The sequence below is a fragment of the Melanerpes formicivorus genome, unplaced genomic scaffold (assembly GCF_026170545.1).
Source record: "Melanerpes formicivorus ecotype bairdi unplaced genomic scaffold, bMelFor1.0.p_v2 SCAF_1, whole genome shotgun sequence".
Taxonomy (NCBI): domain Eukaryota; kingdom Metazoa; phylum Chordata; class Aves; order Piciformes; family Picidae; genus Melanerpes; species Melanerpes formicivorus.
Genome location: NW_027142353.1, coordinates 23884811 through 23898351, shown reverse-complemented (window position 1 = coordinate 23898351; position 13541 = coordinate 23884811). Strand labels below are relative to the sequence as shown.

Here is a 13541-nt window from a genome sequence, read left to right as displayed (position 1 = left end):
TTAACTTGCCTATCTTAAAAGATTTCACATGAAAGTCCTGACAAGATTCCTACTGATTTTAATCAGGCTGGGATTTCACTGCTCTGTTACTTGAAGCAGCAACACAATACAGATTAAGTTTACATTGCAAAGGTTCTCCTTTCCATGTTGTGAGATAGATTATTCCAACTACCTTTAAACATGTCTTATTCTGAGAAGTTAAACTCATAAGAATTTGCCAAATTCCTTCACTAGCAATGCAGTTTTAATAAGAAGGATCTCTTAACTAACCAAAAAAAATCCCCACTGGATTGTAAACATGTACTGAGATCAGTACAGGTCCTACTGCAGCCAATAAAGGACAAGTATGTAAAGACATTTATTTATAAAATTGAGTTCTGCTGTAAGCAAACAGCCTCAAACACTGTGAAATGCTAACTGTGCACACATAGTATCTGCTATCTCTTAACTTGAGCATGCACTTCACATCAATCAAACTGTTAGTACCAAAGAGAAAGTTCACCACAGACATACTGAAAAGCTCCCACAGTAAAATCCGGCCACTGGGGACAACTCACTGACACTAAGCAGACAAAGTGTACAGCAAAACAAATAGTGTCCTCCACCAGCAGTAATGCTGATCTCAGTTATATGTTCATAAAAAAAGAAAAAAATTAATTAAAAAAAATCCCAAGTCCCCCCTCCTTCAGCATCATGACAGATACCACCAGGGAGAGCAATAGCTCCCAGCTCTGTGCCAGACTATGTAGCAGTGAGTGGTTTGCATAGTCTAGCTTAAGGACTCTTGCCCAAATTGGCTTGTTTTTAAAGGCAAAAAAGGTCATCAGCCATTTAGCATCTGCACAGACAGGGTGAGGAAGAAGTCTATAAGGCCATTTTCACTCCACAGAAGGTGTACCAGTGTTAATCAGAAAACAGATGTTGATAGCCCCATGAAAAAAGTGGTCATGTTGAATATGGAATTCCAACACAGAAGAAATTTCTGGCTGTCTCACAAATTTTACACTTGACATTTCGAATGTTTGGTTTGTTGGGGTTTTGTGAGTATGCAACCAACCTCATAAAAAAATACTTCAGATGGTATTCATATGCTTATATATACAACTGCCAGCAGTAATGATCTCGTTCGTAAGCAACCCCTTGAAAAAAGCTTTTCAGCAAGTTTTGAGGTAAGGTGTAGTATGCACAGCTTTGCAAAATTAAAATTCTAGAGAGATCTTGAGTACGATAAAGCTTCTCAGACAATACAAGCGACAAGAATCAAGGAGCTTTCAGAACATATTGTGTAAATCGAGGACTACTCCCCCAAAATGCACTGGTGTTCTTTTAGACACCAACAAAAGCATCATCTAAGAGATTAAATCAAGTTTCCTATTTTTTAGTCAAGATTTTTAAAAGGTTGTATTTGTAGACATCAAGGAACAGAATGGACTTGGTCAAAACAGAATTAACTATTGTTTATCTGAAGTCACTTGAAACAACCCCCTGGAATGGGTTGTCCAGGGAGGTGGTTGGGGCGCCATCCCTGGAGGTGTTTAAGACCAGGCTGGACGAGGCTCTGGCCAGCCTGATCTAGTGTGGGGTGTCCCTGCCCGTGGCAGGGGGGTTAGAACTACATGATCCTTGTGGTCCCTTCCAACCCTGACTGATACTATGATAACAGTATAATTATTACAACGAAGAGCGCCTACAACGTTTCACTTACACATTTCTACGGAAGTTGTACATTTATACAGTGGTAACTAATGGAAGCAACAGGCTCCTGAGTGTAGGTGAAGACATACTCTGGGTTCAGGGTATAAATGGAGTTACCAGGGTATACAGGAATTTAAGGGAAAGCATGTTGTTGTTTTCCCTTCATCTTGAGAACCTTATCTGACCACACTGTTCCAGACAGTGATGTGGTACCAGATACATAATTCAAAGCTGTCAGCTTCAGTAATGCCACTGATTAGTGCCTAGAAAGTGTTTATGTATGGAAAACAATGCAATTTAACATTTTGCTATGATACCAAGCACATTCCTCTCCAAGAGCGTGTGAATGTAACGGATGACCACGTCAAGTGGTCTGTTTTGCGGCACCATTGCAAGTGTTAAAACTGGCTCATCACAGTCATTCAAATGTCTTTTCATCTGTCTCAAATTTCTCACACACAAATCCTGAGAACAACAACATAAAATGGTTTAAAAAAAAAAAAAAAAAAAAGACATCCATTTGATAATTTAAAATGGTTTTTAGAACATTTTCTACTTATGAAGTATGTCTTCTCGGTTAAGTTTGGACAAAGGGGACTTCTGACTTCAGGCAGCAGAAACCTGTATCCTGGCAGATTCATGGCAGTCTCCTTAGTACTGTAAAGGCTTTGACCAAAATCCTCATGGCTATTTGTAACAATATCAGCAATTACAGCTCCCAAGATGTCACACTAGCAAATCTTGATACCACAAAAAGTTTCATCATCTTCCCTATTAGTTTAGCATCATTGCAGAAGGCTGAAAAATAGCCCTGTGTGAAAACATACATTCCAAACAGGTCTCCACTGAACACGGGGTGGGGGGAAGTAAAAATAAAAGTACAAATAAAAATCCTCTTTAGAGGGGACCATCTCCTGAAAGTCCCACTACAAAAAAAAATAATTCTAGAAATTGCTATGTAAATGGGCCTCCAAGCACAGCACTCCTGAAGGTCAAGCTCATAAGCAGGTAGAACTTAACAGGCCCATCCGCAAGAAGGCTCGGAAACTACAGGCCTGTCAGCCTGACCTCAGTGCCAGGGAAAATTATGGAGCAGATCATCTTGGAGGCAATCACTGCACACCTGAAGGATGGCCAAGGGATCAGGCCCAGCCAATATGGCTTTAGGAAGGGCAGGTCCTGCCTGACCAACCTGATCTCCTTCTATGACCAGGTGAGCCACCTGGTGGATGTGGGGCAGGCTGTGGACGTAGTCTACCTGGACTTCAGCAAGGCCTTTGACACTGTTCCCCACAGCAATCTGATGGCCAAGCTGTCAGCCCGTGGCTTGGACAGGAGCACTCTGTGCTGGGTTAGGAACTGGCTGGAGGGCCATGCCCAGAGAGTAGTGGTGAATGGTGCCACATCCAACTGGCAGCCAGTCACTAGTGGTGTCCCCCAGGGATCATTTCGCGGTCCCATCCTGTTTGATATCTTTATTGATGATCTGGATGAGGGGATTGAGTTCATCATCAGTAAATTTGCAGATGACACCAAGTTGGGAGCAGGTGTTGATCTGTTAGAGGGTAGAAGGGCTCTGCAGAGGGACCTTAACAAGCTGGACAGATGGGCAGAGTCCAACATGATGACATTCAACAAATCCAAGTGCTGGGTGCTGCACTTTGGCCACAACAACCCCATGCAGAGCTACAGGCTGGGGTCAGAGTGGCTGGAGAGCTGTCAAACAGAAAGGGACCTGATTGACAGCTGGCTGAACATGAGCCAGCAGTGTGCCCAGGTGGCCAAGAGGGCCAATGGCATCCTGGCCTGCATCAAGAATAGTGTGGCCAGCAGGAGCAGGGAACTCATTCTGCCCCTGTACTCAGCACTGGTTAGGCCTCACCTTGAGTACTGTGTCCTGGGCCCCTCAGTTTAGGAAAGACATTGAGACACTTGAACATATCCAAAGAAGGGCAATGAGGCTGGTGAGAGGCCTTGAGCACAAGCCCTATGAAAAGAGACTGAGGAAGCTGGGATTGTTTAGCCCGGAGAAGAGGAGGCTCAGGGGAGACCTCATTGCTGTCTACAACTACCTGAAGGGTGGTTGTAGCCAGGAGGGGTTTGGTCTCTTCTCCCAGACAACCAGCACCAGAACAAGAAGACAGAGTCTCAAGCTGTACCAGGGGAAGTTTAGGCTCAAGGTGAAGAGAAAGTTCTTCACAGAGAGAGTTGTTACCCATTGGAATGGGCTGCCCAGGGAGGTGGTGGAGTCACCATCCCTGGAGGTGTTCAAGAGGGGATTGGATGTGGCACTTGGTGCCATGGTTTAGTAGTCATCAGCTGTTGGGTCACAGGTTGGACTTGATGATCTTTGAGGTATCTTCCAACCTTATTGATTCTATGATTCTATGATCTCAGCTGTGTTCTGCCTCAGGCTGAATTTTTTATACTTCTTTATCTATTGCTTTCAAGCTAGGCTCTTAAGCCTTCCAAGATGCAACATGATCTCTCTGTGTGTAAACTCACAGACACAATGAAGACCTGATCTTAATTATAACTTCTAGAAAAACACTGCAGTAAAAAAATATTGCTAGTAATATGGCATCAATAGCACAGCAGATGAGTTTCTGGGGAGGGAACAGAGACATTAAAAACTTCAGCAATGGTAACATATGGTTTAACTAAGAAGAGCAGCAAGATGCCCTCCATCCTACAGCATTACTAATCTGCATGGGAGGCTGAGACCCCTCATGGTTTCTTGCAGAAGCTGAAAATATGGGAGGGAAAAGACTACAGCATTGTCTGAGTTTAATTTTCCACAGCAGTATTTATCTTTTTGCCTTTTGTCACTGCAAGACTCCAAACCTTAGCTTCACAGACAAGGCGCTATGGCTTTCTTTACCAATCACAAAATTACTCACTTCTTTTCCCAAAATAAAGTTTTTCAACAAGTATTAGAACTTAGCAAAACAGCTGCTCATCCCAATACATATCAAACATATTGTGGTGGGTTAACGCCCTTTTCTGAAAACAAAAAAACAAAGCAGGGCGGAGGGCTTGCGGGTACTTTACCCTCCCTGCAGGCCGTTTTCCCCTGGGAAGCTGAGTCTGTTCCACTCCTCCCTCCCTGCCCAGCTAGGGTATAAAAAGCAGGACATCATAGCTGTTGGATCTCCTTTTTGGCTCCTGCCTCTGCTGGATGAGAGCTACTGCAGCTGCCCTCCTGCTCCTCAGCCACGTGGCCGGACCTGATCCTTTTCCCGGCTGCCTCCGCGCCTCCTCAGAGAAAGACTGGTTTTGTATTAGTCTTTTCTGTCCCACTCCCATCCATTCTTGTTCCTTGCCCTTGTGAACCTTTCCTGTTATTGCTCTCTCTATATATATATAATTTAAAGAAAATTCTTCGCCTCTCTACTTCCAAGCCGACTCCAGATTGTTGTTTAGTGGATTTGCTCCTTACCCTTTTTTTTTCCCCCTCTCTGGAGAGAGGAGGGAGGGAAGTGGGGAAGAGATTCTCAGCCTTTGCCCCATCTGGGCTTTTAACTCCCAGTTAAGGCTCAAACCACTACACATATAAATTACCAATTTAAAATATTCACCATGTTAGACCACTGTAGCTCTTTCCAGAGCAGATTCTTTGTAGCAGTCCCTTGATAAAGTCAGAAAACATTAACATGCAGATTGTATCAATTAAGAGTAATCATTTGTTAAAAATCAAAACCCGATAAAATGGCTAAAACAGTAATTCATTCAATCCCCAACACTAGCAACAGTACTAGTTATGACAAAGAAAGAGCTTTTGTTAAAATTAAAGTTTAATAACTTCACCAGAAAATTATCTGCAAATAAGTTTCTCATGCTTAGCTCTGGCAAAGCTCCTTTACGAGTCTACATACAATTAGGTCTACATCTTTTGTGCAGAAATCACATTTCTTGTTCTATTAAGACAAGGACAACAAGAAAATTAAAACAAGCAGATGCCCACCTTTTTCCATAACTTAACAAAGGTCTCTACTAGAAAGTCAAAATGTGTGTGCTCGCCCTTGTAGGTTCTCTTGTAATCCAGATACAGCCTCCTTATTTCCACAGAAGTTTTATTTTGTAACTCTTGACTAATCCCGATATCCTCCTCTTGAGTTTCTTCATGGTTTTTTGCATGTTTCCTTGTTGCCCACAAAATTAATCTTGTTTCTGACTGAGGCCTCACTAATACACAAACAAAATAATTACTCTAATAACTACTTCCTGTTAAGCCAGAGCAGCATGTGAATCATTCTGTAGTAGCACTGACATCATCAGCTCATCCAGGCTGAAAGAATGAGCTTTTTTGCTTTCATGACAAAGGAGTCATATCCTGCCTTGTAATGGTATGTATTAAATGGAAACCTTCATTTTAATTCATTTCACTTTTCCGGTTTTGGATCATCTTTCCAGCACAGAAAGGTTTGCGTGGCTATGTGTAGATATTTTTCTAATTACCTGGGAGCCTTTTAAAAAATTATTTAGCAAAAATGAAATGAAGATGTGTTAATAAAAGACCAACTACTAATCAAATGATCCAATTGTAGTCCATCTGCAGTAGCACCAAGGCGGAGGTCACACAGTTCATAAATGAACGCAACAGCCTCCATCATGGGTAAATGTAAGATCAGATGGTACAGGAAAAGAAATGTATTCTTAAGTCCTTGTAACTATAAACTAGCACTCACTAGTTTTCTGCTTATGGCCCACAGCAACATAAGCAATGGGGCTAGGTGCAGAGGTATTTTGTGCTTGCTTCCTGGCAGTCTCTCTAGAGAATTCTTTTCAAACTGCAAGGAGGTAGGTCAGGTTTCTCTAGGATGACTATTTCTTGCTAATCAATTAATTTACTAAACTATCTTAATTTCTTAAAACAAGCATTAGTCCTCCTGAGTAAAGGTCCTATTCTTTACTGGCTGCTACTAAACATTTGTATTTGTGGTGACATCACCCTCCTCTAAGAAAAGACTCAGCTGTTCCTTTATTTGGGCTCCCCACCTTACCGTCATTGCTGGTAATGAGAACCATTGCTAAAATTCCTGAAGTCACCAGTCCTATTCTTAACACAGTTCAGCAGCCAGCTGGGCAATTTTCAAAATACACTGTATTTTTCTCACCTGCTGTGCTTTCTGGCACCTCCTGTTCATCTCGCACAAGCTGCATAATATCTGACACCACAACCCGATGGTTTCTATCTTCTTCTGTCTCTTCATTACACTGGTTGGTTGTTGCAAAACAGTTGCAGCTTCCAGTTTCTTTGCACAGTATCAACCTCCAATACCAGTAGTCAGACATGAAAATGCTCCAAGTTGATTACTGAAATTTAAAAACAAACAGAAAATCATGTGCTGCAAGAAGTAAGAAAAAAGAAAATTAGCTACCTGCAAAGGTTATTTGGGAATTCTGCAAAGTGCTAGCAAGGTCTCATTTCTTCAGGAAATTACACATCTAGAGATGGTTTGGCTCCTGCTCTCCTCCAGAGGGCAACAAAAAAATTGGCCCAAACTTTCAAGCATAAGAGAGCCAAACAAGCTTTTCCAATTCTGTTTGTAAAATATCAAGCCCAAGAAGGGGAGATGTGCATCTCTCAGGTAAAGTGAATGCTTATTGGATAAGGAAGAGATGCACAATCTCCATTTGCTCCACAAGCATCTAAGTCAAAGTGTTTTTAGTGTATCTCTGTTTATAGCTGCTGCTGAGCTTGAGTAAAAGCATAGAGATTCTCTATATTTCACACAGGATGTCAGGGGTTAAAAGGGACCTCTGAAGATCATCAAGTCCAACCCCCCTGCCAGATCAGGACCATCGAATCTAGCACAGCTCTCACATGAATGTATCTAGCTGGGCCTTGAAAACCTCCAGAGAAGGAGACTCCACAACCCCTCTGGGGAGCCTGTTCCAGTGCTCTGTGACCCTTACAGTAAAGAAGTTCCTCCTCATGTTGAGATGGAACCTCCTGTGCTGTAGTTTATATCCATTGACCCTTGTCATATCACAGTGTACAACTGAGAAGAGCCTGTTCCTCTTCACATCCAGCTCTCAGATATTTATAAACATTTTAAAATCCCCTCTCAGTCTTCTCTTCTCCAGACTAAAAAGCTCCAGGTCTCTCAGCTTCTCCTCACAGGCCACATGCTCCAGTCCCTTAATCATCCTTGTAGCCCTCTGTTGGATCCCTGTCCCTCCTGAACTGGGGAGCCCAAAACTGGATGCAATACTCCAGGTGATGCCTCAGTAGGGCAGAGTAGAGAGGGAGGAGAACTTCCCTGACCTGCTGGACACACTCCTCTTAATGTACCCCAGGATGCCATTGGCCCTCTTGGCCACAAGGGCACATTGCTGACCCATGGATAACTTGTTATCCACCAGGACTCCCAGATCCTTCTCCACAGGACTGCTCTCCAGCAGATCACCTCCTAACCTGTACTGGTGCAGTTTACTATTCCTTCCCAGACACAGGACTCTCACTTACCCTTGTTGAACCTCATTAGGTTCCTCTCTGCCCAGCTCTCAGTCTGTCCAGGTCTCGCTGAATGGCTTCACAGCCTTCAGGCTTATCAGCCAAGCCTCCCAGTTTGGTATCATCAGCAAACTTAATAAGCAGATTCTCTGTCCCCTCATCAGTGTAGTTGATGAAGATGTTAAACAGGTCTGGACCCAGCACTGATCCCTGAGGGACTCCACTAGTTACAGCTCTCCAGCTGGGTTTGGCACCATTGATCACCACTCTCTGGACTTTCTTTTGTAACCAGTTCCTAATCCATCTCACTGTCTGTTTTTCTATCCCACACTTCCTGAGCTTGCTCACAAGGATGTTATGTGAGACCACTCTCTCCATCACTTCCTACATTACTTCAACATTCTTCAAATATGACTGCAAGATGCATATTCTTCCCACTTTAAAGACAGCAGTTTTTCTTTTATTTTAGCCAGTATTCTGCTACTTTCCTCAGTTCTGTCTTCCCTTGCAACATTTATCAGAGAATGGGTAACACAGTTTAAAGCAAATCGCTCAACTCCGTCTATAACTGCTGAACCCCAAGGATTCAGTGCACTCACCCTTCTTGTCACACAGGCAGCAGGAAACAGTTACAGCTGTACTAAATAATGCTTGTAATACAGGTGCTTTAAAGCTGCATCTTCCTCTGCAACTGTCTGACAGGCCGCACGCAACGACATGCACAAGTGTGCTCATGCAGGTAGCACAAGTGTGCTCACGCAGGTACCTAATGGAGTGGGTCCAGAGGAGGGCCACAAACATGATCAGGGGGTTGGAGTACCTCTGCTACAAAGACAGGCTGAGGGAGCTAGGGTTGTTCAGCCTGGGGAAGAGAAGACTCAGGGAAGTCTTAATAATGACCTTCCAGTATGTGAAAGGGAGCTACAAGAAGGATGGAGAGAGACTGTTTACAAAGGCCTGTGGTGATGAGGAGCAATGACTTCAAACCAGAGAAGAGCAGATTTAGATTGGATGTTGGCAACAAGTTCTTTAGCATGAGGGTAGTGGAACACTGTAACAGGTTGCCCAAGGAGGTGGTTGGGGCCCCATCCCTGGAGATATTGAAGGTGAGGTTTGGGAGGGCTCTGGACAACCTGAGGATGCCCCTGCTGCTGGGGTGGGACTATATGACTTTTGGAGGTCCCTTCCAACCCATATCATTCTGTCATTCTAAGAAGCACATGCACAGGGCTTTAAAGCAAAGAAGCATTCTGTAGTGCTTAAACGTGGGGTTTTGTGGGAGTTTGGGGGGGAGGGGGTGTTTGGGCTGGTGGGTGTTTTGGGGTTTATTTTAGTTCTGTGGGAACAGGACAGGGTTCTTTCAATTACCCTTACATTTCAAATAGTAAAAAATAGATTTTCATTCTTAAAGCCACTTAGCAAAGCTTAAAGTTTTCCTGTACAGAACTTCTCTTTTTTTCACCCCAAGAATTGGAGCAGAGATGGGGAAGTCTCCTCTGAAGGAGACAGAAATCCCAGAAAACTCCATGAGTTATTCCCCAGCTCCTGTGCAAGGTGAACTGCAACAGCAGCTGGATCTATACTTCTGTAGTCAGCAAATTTCTCTAGGAGTATATTTTTTTATTTCTTTCTTTAAAGAATGGAAACTCCCAAAGATAAGTAATTATACCCAAATATGAAGTTAGAGACACATATTTATGAGCTTAATCCTACTTTAATTAATTAGCTTTCTGACCAACTCCTCATCTTTATTTTGATTTTAAAAGCAGTAATGTGTTTTTAAGCCAACAGTTCAAGGACTCAGAGGGCAAAGAACTTGAGAACAAAAAATGGGAGGGTTGAGACATAATCAATATCTGTGTTTTTCATGAAGAACTCACAGAGACATTGACAAAATTGACTTGACCAAAACTGCCTATAAAAAGGAAAAGATAAAAGAGGAGAGGAAGCACACACACCACCACCACCACCACCCAACCCCCAGACTTCTTTGATCTTAAGAGGAAATGTAAAAATGTTCCAAGTAGTCACTGCATCCCTGACAGATGTATCCACAGATTTCATTGCGTTGGAAGGGACCCTCAAAGGTTATCTTGTCCTGCAGTGTGCACAGACACCTCCAGCTTGACCAGACTGCCCAGGGCCACATGGAGTCTGATCTTGAATGTCTCTAGGGATGAGGCCTCAACCACATCCTGGGGCATCCTGTTCCAGTATTTTACCACTCTCATTGTAAAGAACTTTTTTCCTTATGTCCAACCTAAATCTGCCCCGCTCCAGTTTGAAACCATTGTCCTGTCACTACAAGCCTTTCTAAGTCTCTCCCAGCCTTCCTGTAGGTCTCCCTTGGATCACTGCAATGATACTGCAAACATGTGATTTGGTTTATTATTTCAAAACATTCAAATATAAACTAATGCCCTCAATCAGCACAAAACCTACACTGATACACCAGGAAAAGAAACAAACAAACAAAACAAATCAAAACAAGAATGAAGCCGCCATTTGATGTTTACAGTTCTAAACAACTGCTCATGAATCTCAGTTGTGCATGGTCAAGCCATTACTGTTTGTGGGTTTGGTTTTTTCTGGTTTGTTTTAAACCAGACTGCACACATCAAAGTTGGTGAAATACCCAAGGAAAAGCATGGGCTGTGCTTGAATCCATTTGTCAGGGCCCAAAGCCACTGGCAGACTTCACAGGTTCTCACCAGCCTTAGACAGGGCCCAAGAGCACAAGTTCAGCCCAAGGCACTCAGTCCCTAATTAAGCCATGCCATTGGCATGCCTGTCTACAGCCCTGTCCCTTAGGCAGGCCTACATCACAGCCATGGTTTAAGTTCTGGCTCTGGACTCCCTGAAGGAGCCAAGTTCATTGCTCACTGGTAAGGCCTATTGCCCAGAGCCTGGTTCTGGTGTTCAAACCCCCTTGAGCAGTGCTCTGGCTGGCAAGTCTGTGCTGGGGCCACCCTCATCTCTTGCCTTGGCCCCTCTCATGCAGCTGCCCTGCTCTTGCTGCTGACACCAGTTAAGGTACAATTTATACAAACCCAGATAAAGACCTGCTTGCCAGCTCAGTGAAGTTTTATCAAAGTATGATTCTAACGGCAGAGTGCCTCTGAGGAACGCAACAGTTCCTTACTGCTGTGTGACAGCAGGCACAGGTATGTTACAGCTTTGGCATGTGCTGCAGGTTGGGAAGGAGGGAGTGAGTCTCCAACTGTGAATTCACAGACCCCACGCAAAAGCTCTGCTCTCCCCCTGTGACATCAGTCATTGCCAAACACTGGGCAGGGGTTATCATCCCCACCATTTATTACAAATACTTGTCAGCTGCTCTGATATCAATTAGGTGTCTGCATGCTTAGTCTGCAAGGCCTGGCAGTGTGCTAAATAGGTAAGATCTTATCTTTGAAATGCTAACTACATATGGGGCCAATAATGCATTAATATGCAAGAAGTAATATGTAATATTTTTACATAGCAATCCATACCATTTAAGGTGCAAACCCCTTCTGAAACATTGCTTATGAAGTTCAGGCAAAAGAGCAGGTTTTGAAAGCAAGATTCCTCTTATTTTACTCTACATACACTTCACTGAATTTACTTCAGTTTCCCATCCAAAATTCTCCTTTTAATTCAAGTATTGCACTACAAAGGGACTGGTTAATAATTATCTTCAAAAGTAACCAGATTACATAAAGCATCCAGTTATCTCAGAAACTTAGATTGCTACTCTAACAACTACTTCACCACAACAGTTAAACCTGAGGCCTAGGGTCCCCGTTGCTCTGATTCAATACACTGTTATTTGATCTCTGCTGCTGCCACATGGTACAATTTCCTCAGGTATTTCCCTGGTTATTTAGGTAGCCCATTGTTTCTAGTCAGGTGTAACACAAACATTTAAATATATCTCACTTCTAAGGCCATTTATCCAATATTTTCATGTTGTTCTGTGAATTACCTCACTTGGCATTTAATCACAGCAGTGTTTTACTATGCTTTCATCATCATTCCATTTAAGTTGCTGGTGAAACCCCCATGTGTTCATGTGGGAAAAACTGGTCATTTAGCACATACTAAGATTTTACTTAACAACACTTCTTCCAATATTCTTAGAGAAGTTTAATATTACCCAGCCTGCCTGAACATGGCAGGTTTAAACCTCATAATTCAGCAAGCCAAATATACCCATATCAATAAACAGAGTGGAATCCAGATGAAGAAGTAAGAGCTCATCTGTGTACATCACACCCCAATGTCTGTACAGTACTAATTCATGTTCCTTTATTTTAGGATGGGTTAAAATATACTGAATAGTATTTAAACTCATCAATATGGTTCTGATGAGAATCTTATTTCAAGTGCATGTATCTGCATGCACAAAATACAAATATATAAATGCTCCAGCACTATTTACAATTTTGTCCATTGCCATACTGGTCATTCTCAGTGTATTGTGCAGTGGGGAGAAAGTGCAAAATACATAAGACATACATACATTGTAGCCCAGGTTCCTTCCACCTAATTTAAGACGTTAAACTGAGAGGGCTATATTAAGGACCTACTCGATTCATGTGCCTTCCACAGTCACTGGAGTAAAAGAGATGTGCTTCTCCTGAGGCTCGTTGGCCCTTCACACTGCCATGAGAGAGCCCAAGGCAATTGTGAATGAACTTGAGTTTGTATGATGTAAAGTCCTGCTTTTGTATGCATTACCAACAGAGTGCCACAAAGAATGAGTCATGTAATGAAAACAATAAAGCATTTTAGGATTCTAGTAAAGCCTATTAAACTACTCCAGTTCTGCCTAGAGAGATATTGTCTTTCTGACCTTGCCCCTTCTTCCCAGGTCCTTTCACATTTTGGTCAGAAGGATAGAGGGGGAAAAAACAGCAGCAACAAAGCCCCAGACAGCCTCATGTCTCTCTCTAGGGCATGTAGAATACCTTTACATGTTTACAATCAAAATCAATTTAAAGACAAGATCATCTGGAACTTTACTTTGATCAACGTTTAACTTGAGTACTAAGTAGTCTTTTGAGATAAATTTCTTATTTTTTATTTAAAAGCCCTTTATGAAGCATTAGAAATCACCAACAAATCTATGTAGGAAATACTAATTTCAATGAAATTGCAGGAGTATTAGGCAAGAGCTAAACTGAGGTCTCTTCAAAAGAAGGAAAAAAAAAAATCTAAGTCAAACACATTTCATAGAGCAAATATTTCCTTATTTATTCAACTTCTCATCTTATAGGTAGCCACTACTTTGTGGAACACTTGAGAGTTTCAGTGAAGTTCCTCAGCTGTCTTCCTTCTTCCTTCCACCATACAAGAGAAGTTTAGTTATCTAACTTAGAACCATGCATCATATTTTAAGACA

The 13541-nt window shown here is 42.5% G+C and overlaps 1 protein-coding gene across 7 annotated transcripts in view; it reads right to left on the bottom strand.

The window, feature by feature from the left end:
• MCF2L (MCF.2 cell line derived transforming sequence like) overlaps positions 1-13541 on the bottom strand; it is a 202446-nt gene that overhangs the window by 185206 nt on the left and 3699 nt on the right. For all 7 annotated transcript variants that reach the window (XR_010987205.1, XM_068136898.1, XM_068136928.1 and 4 more), the window contains exon 2: positions 6813-7011. Coding sequence is in view for 6 of the 7 variants with exons in the window: in XM_068136898.1 (XP_067992999.1) it covers positions 6813-6990 (178 nt within the window). In the remaining variant the exon portion in view is untranslated. The remainder of the gene's footprint in view (positions 1-6812; positions 7012-13541) is intronic.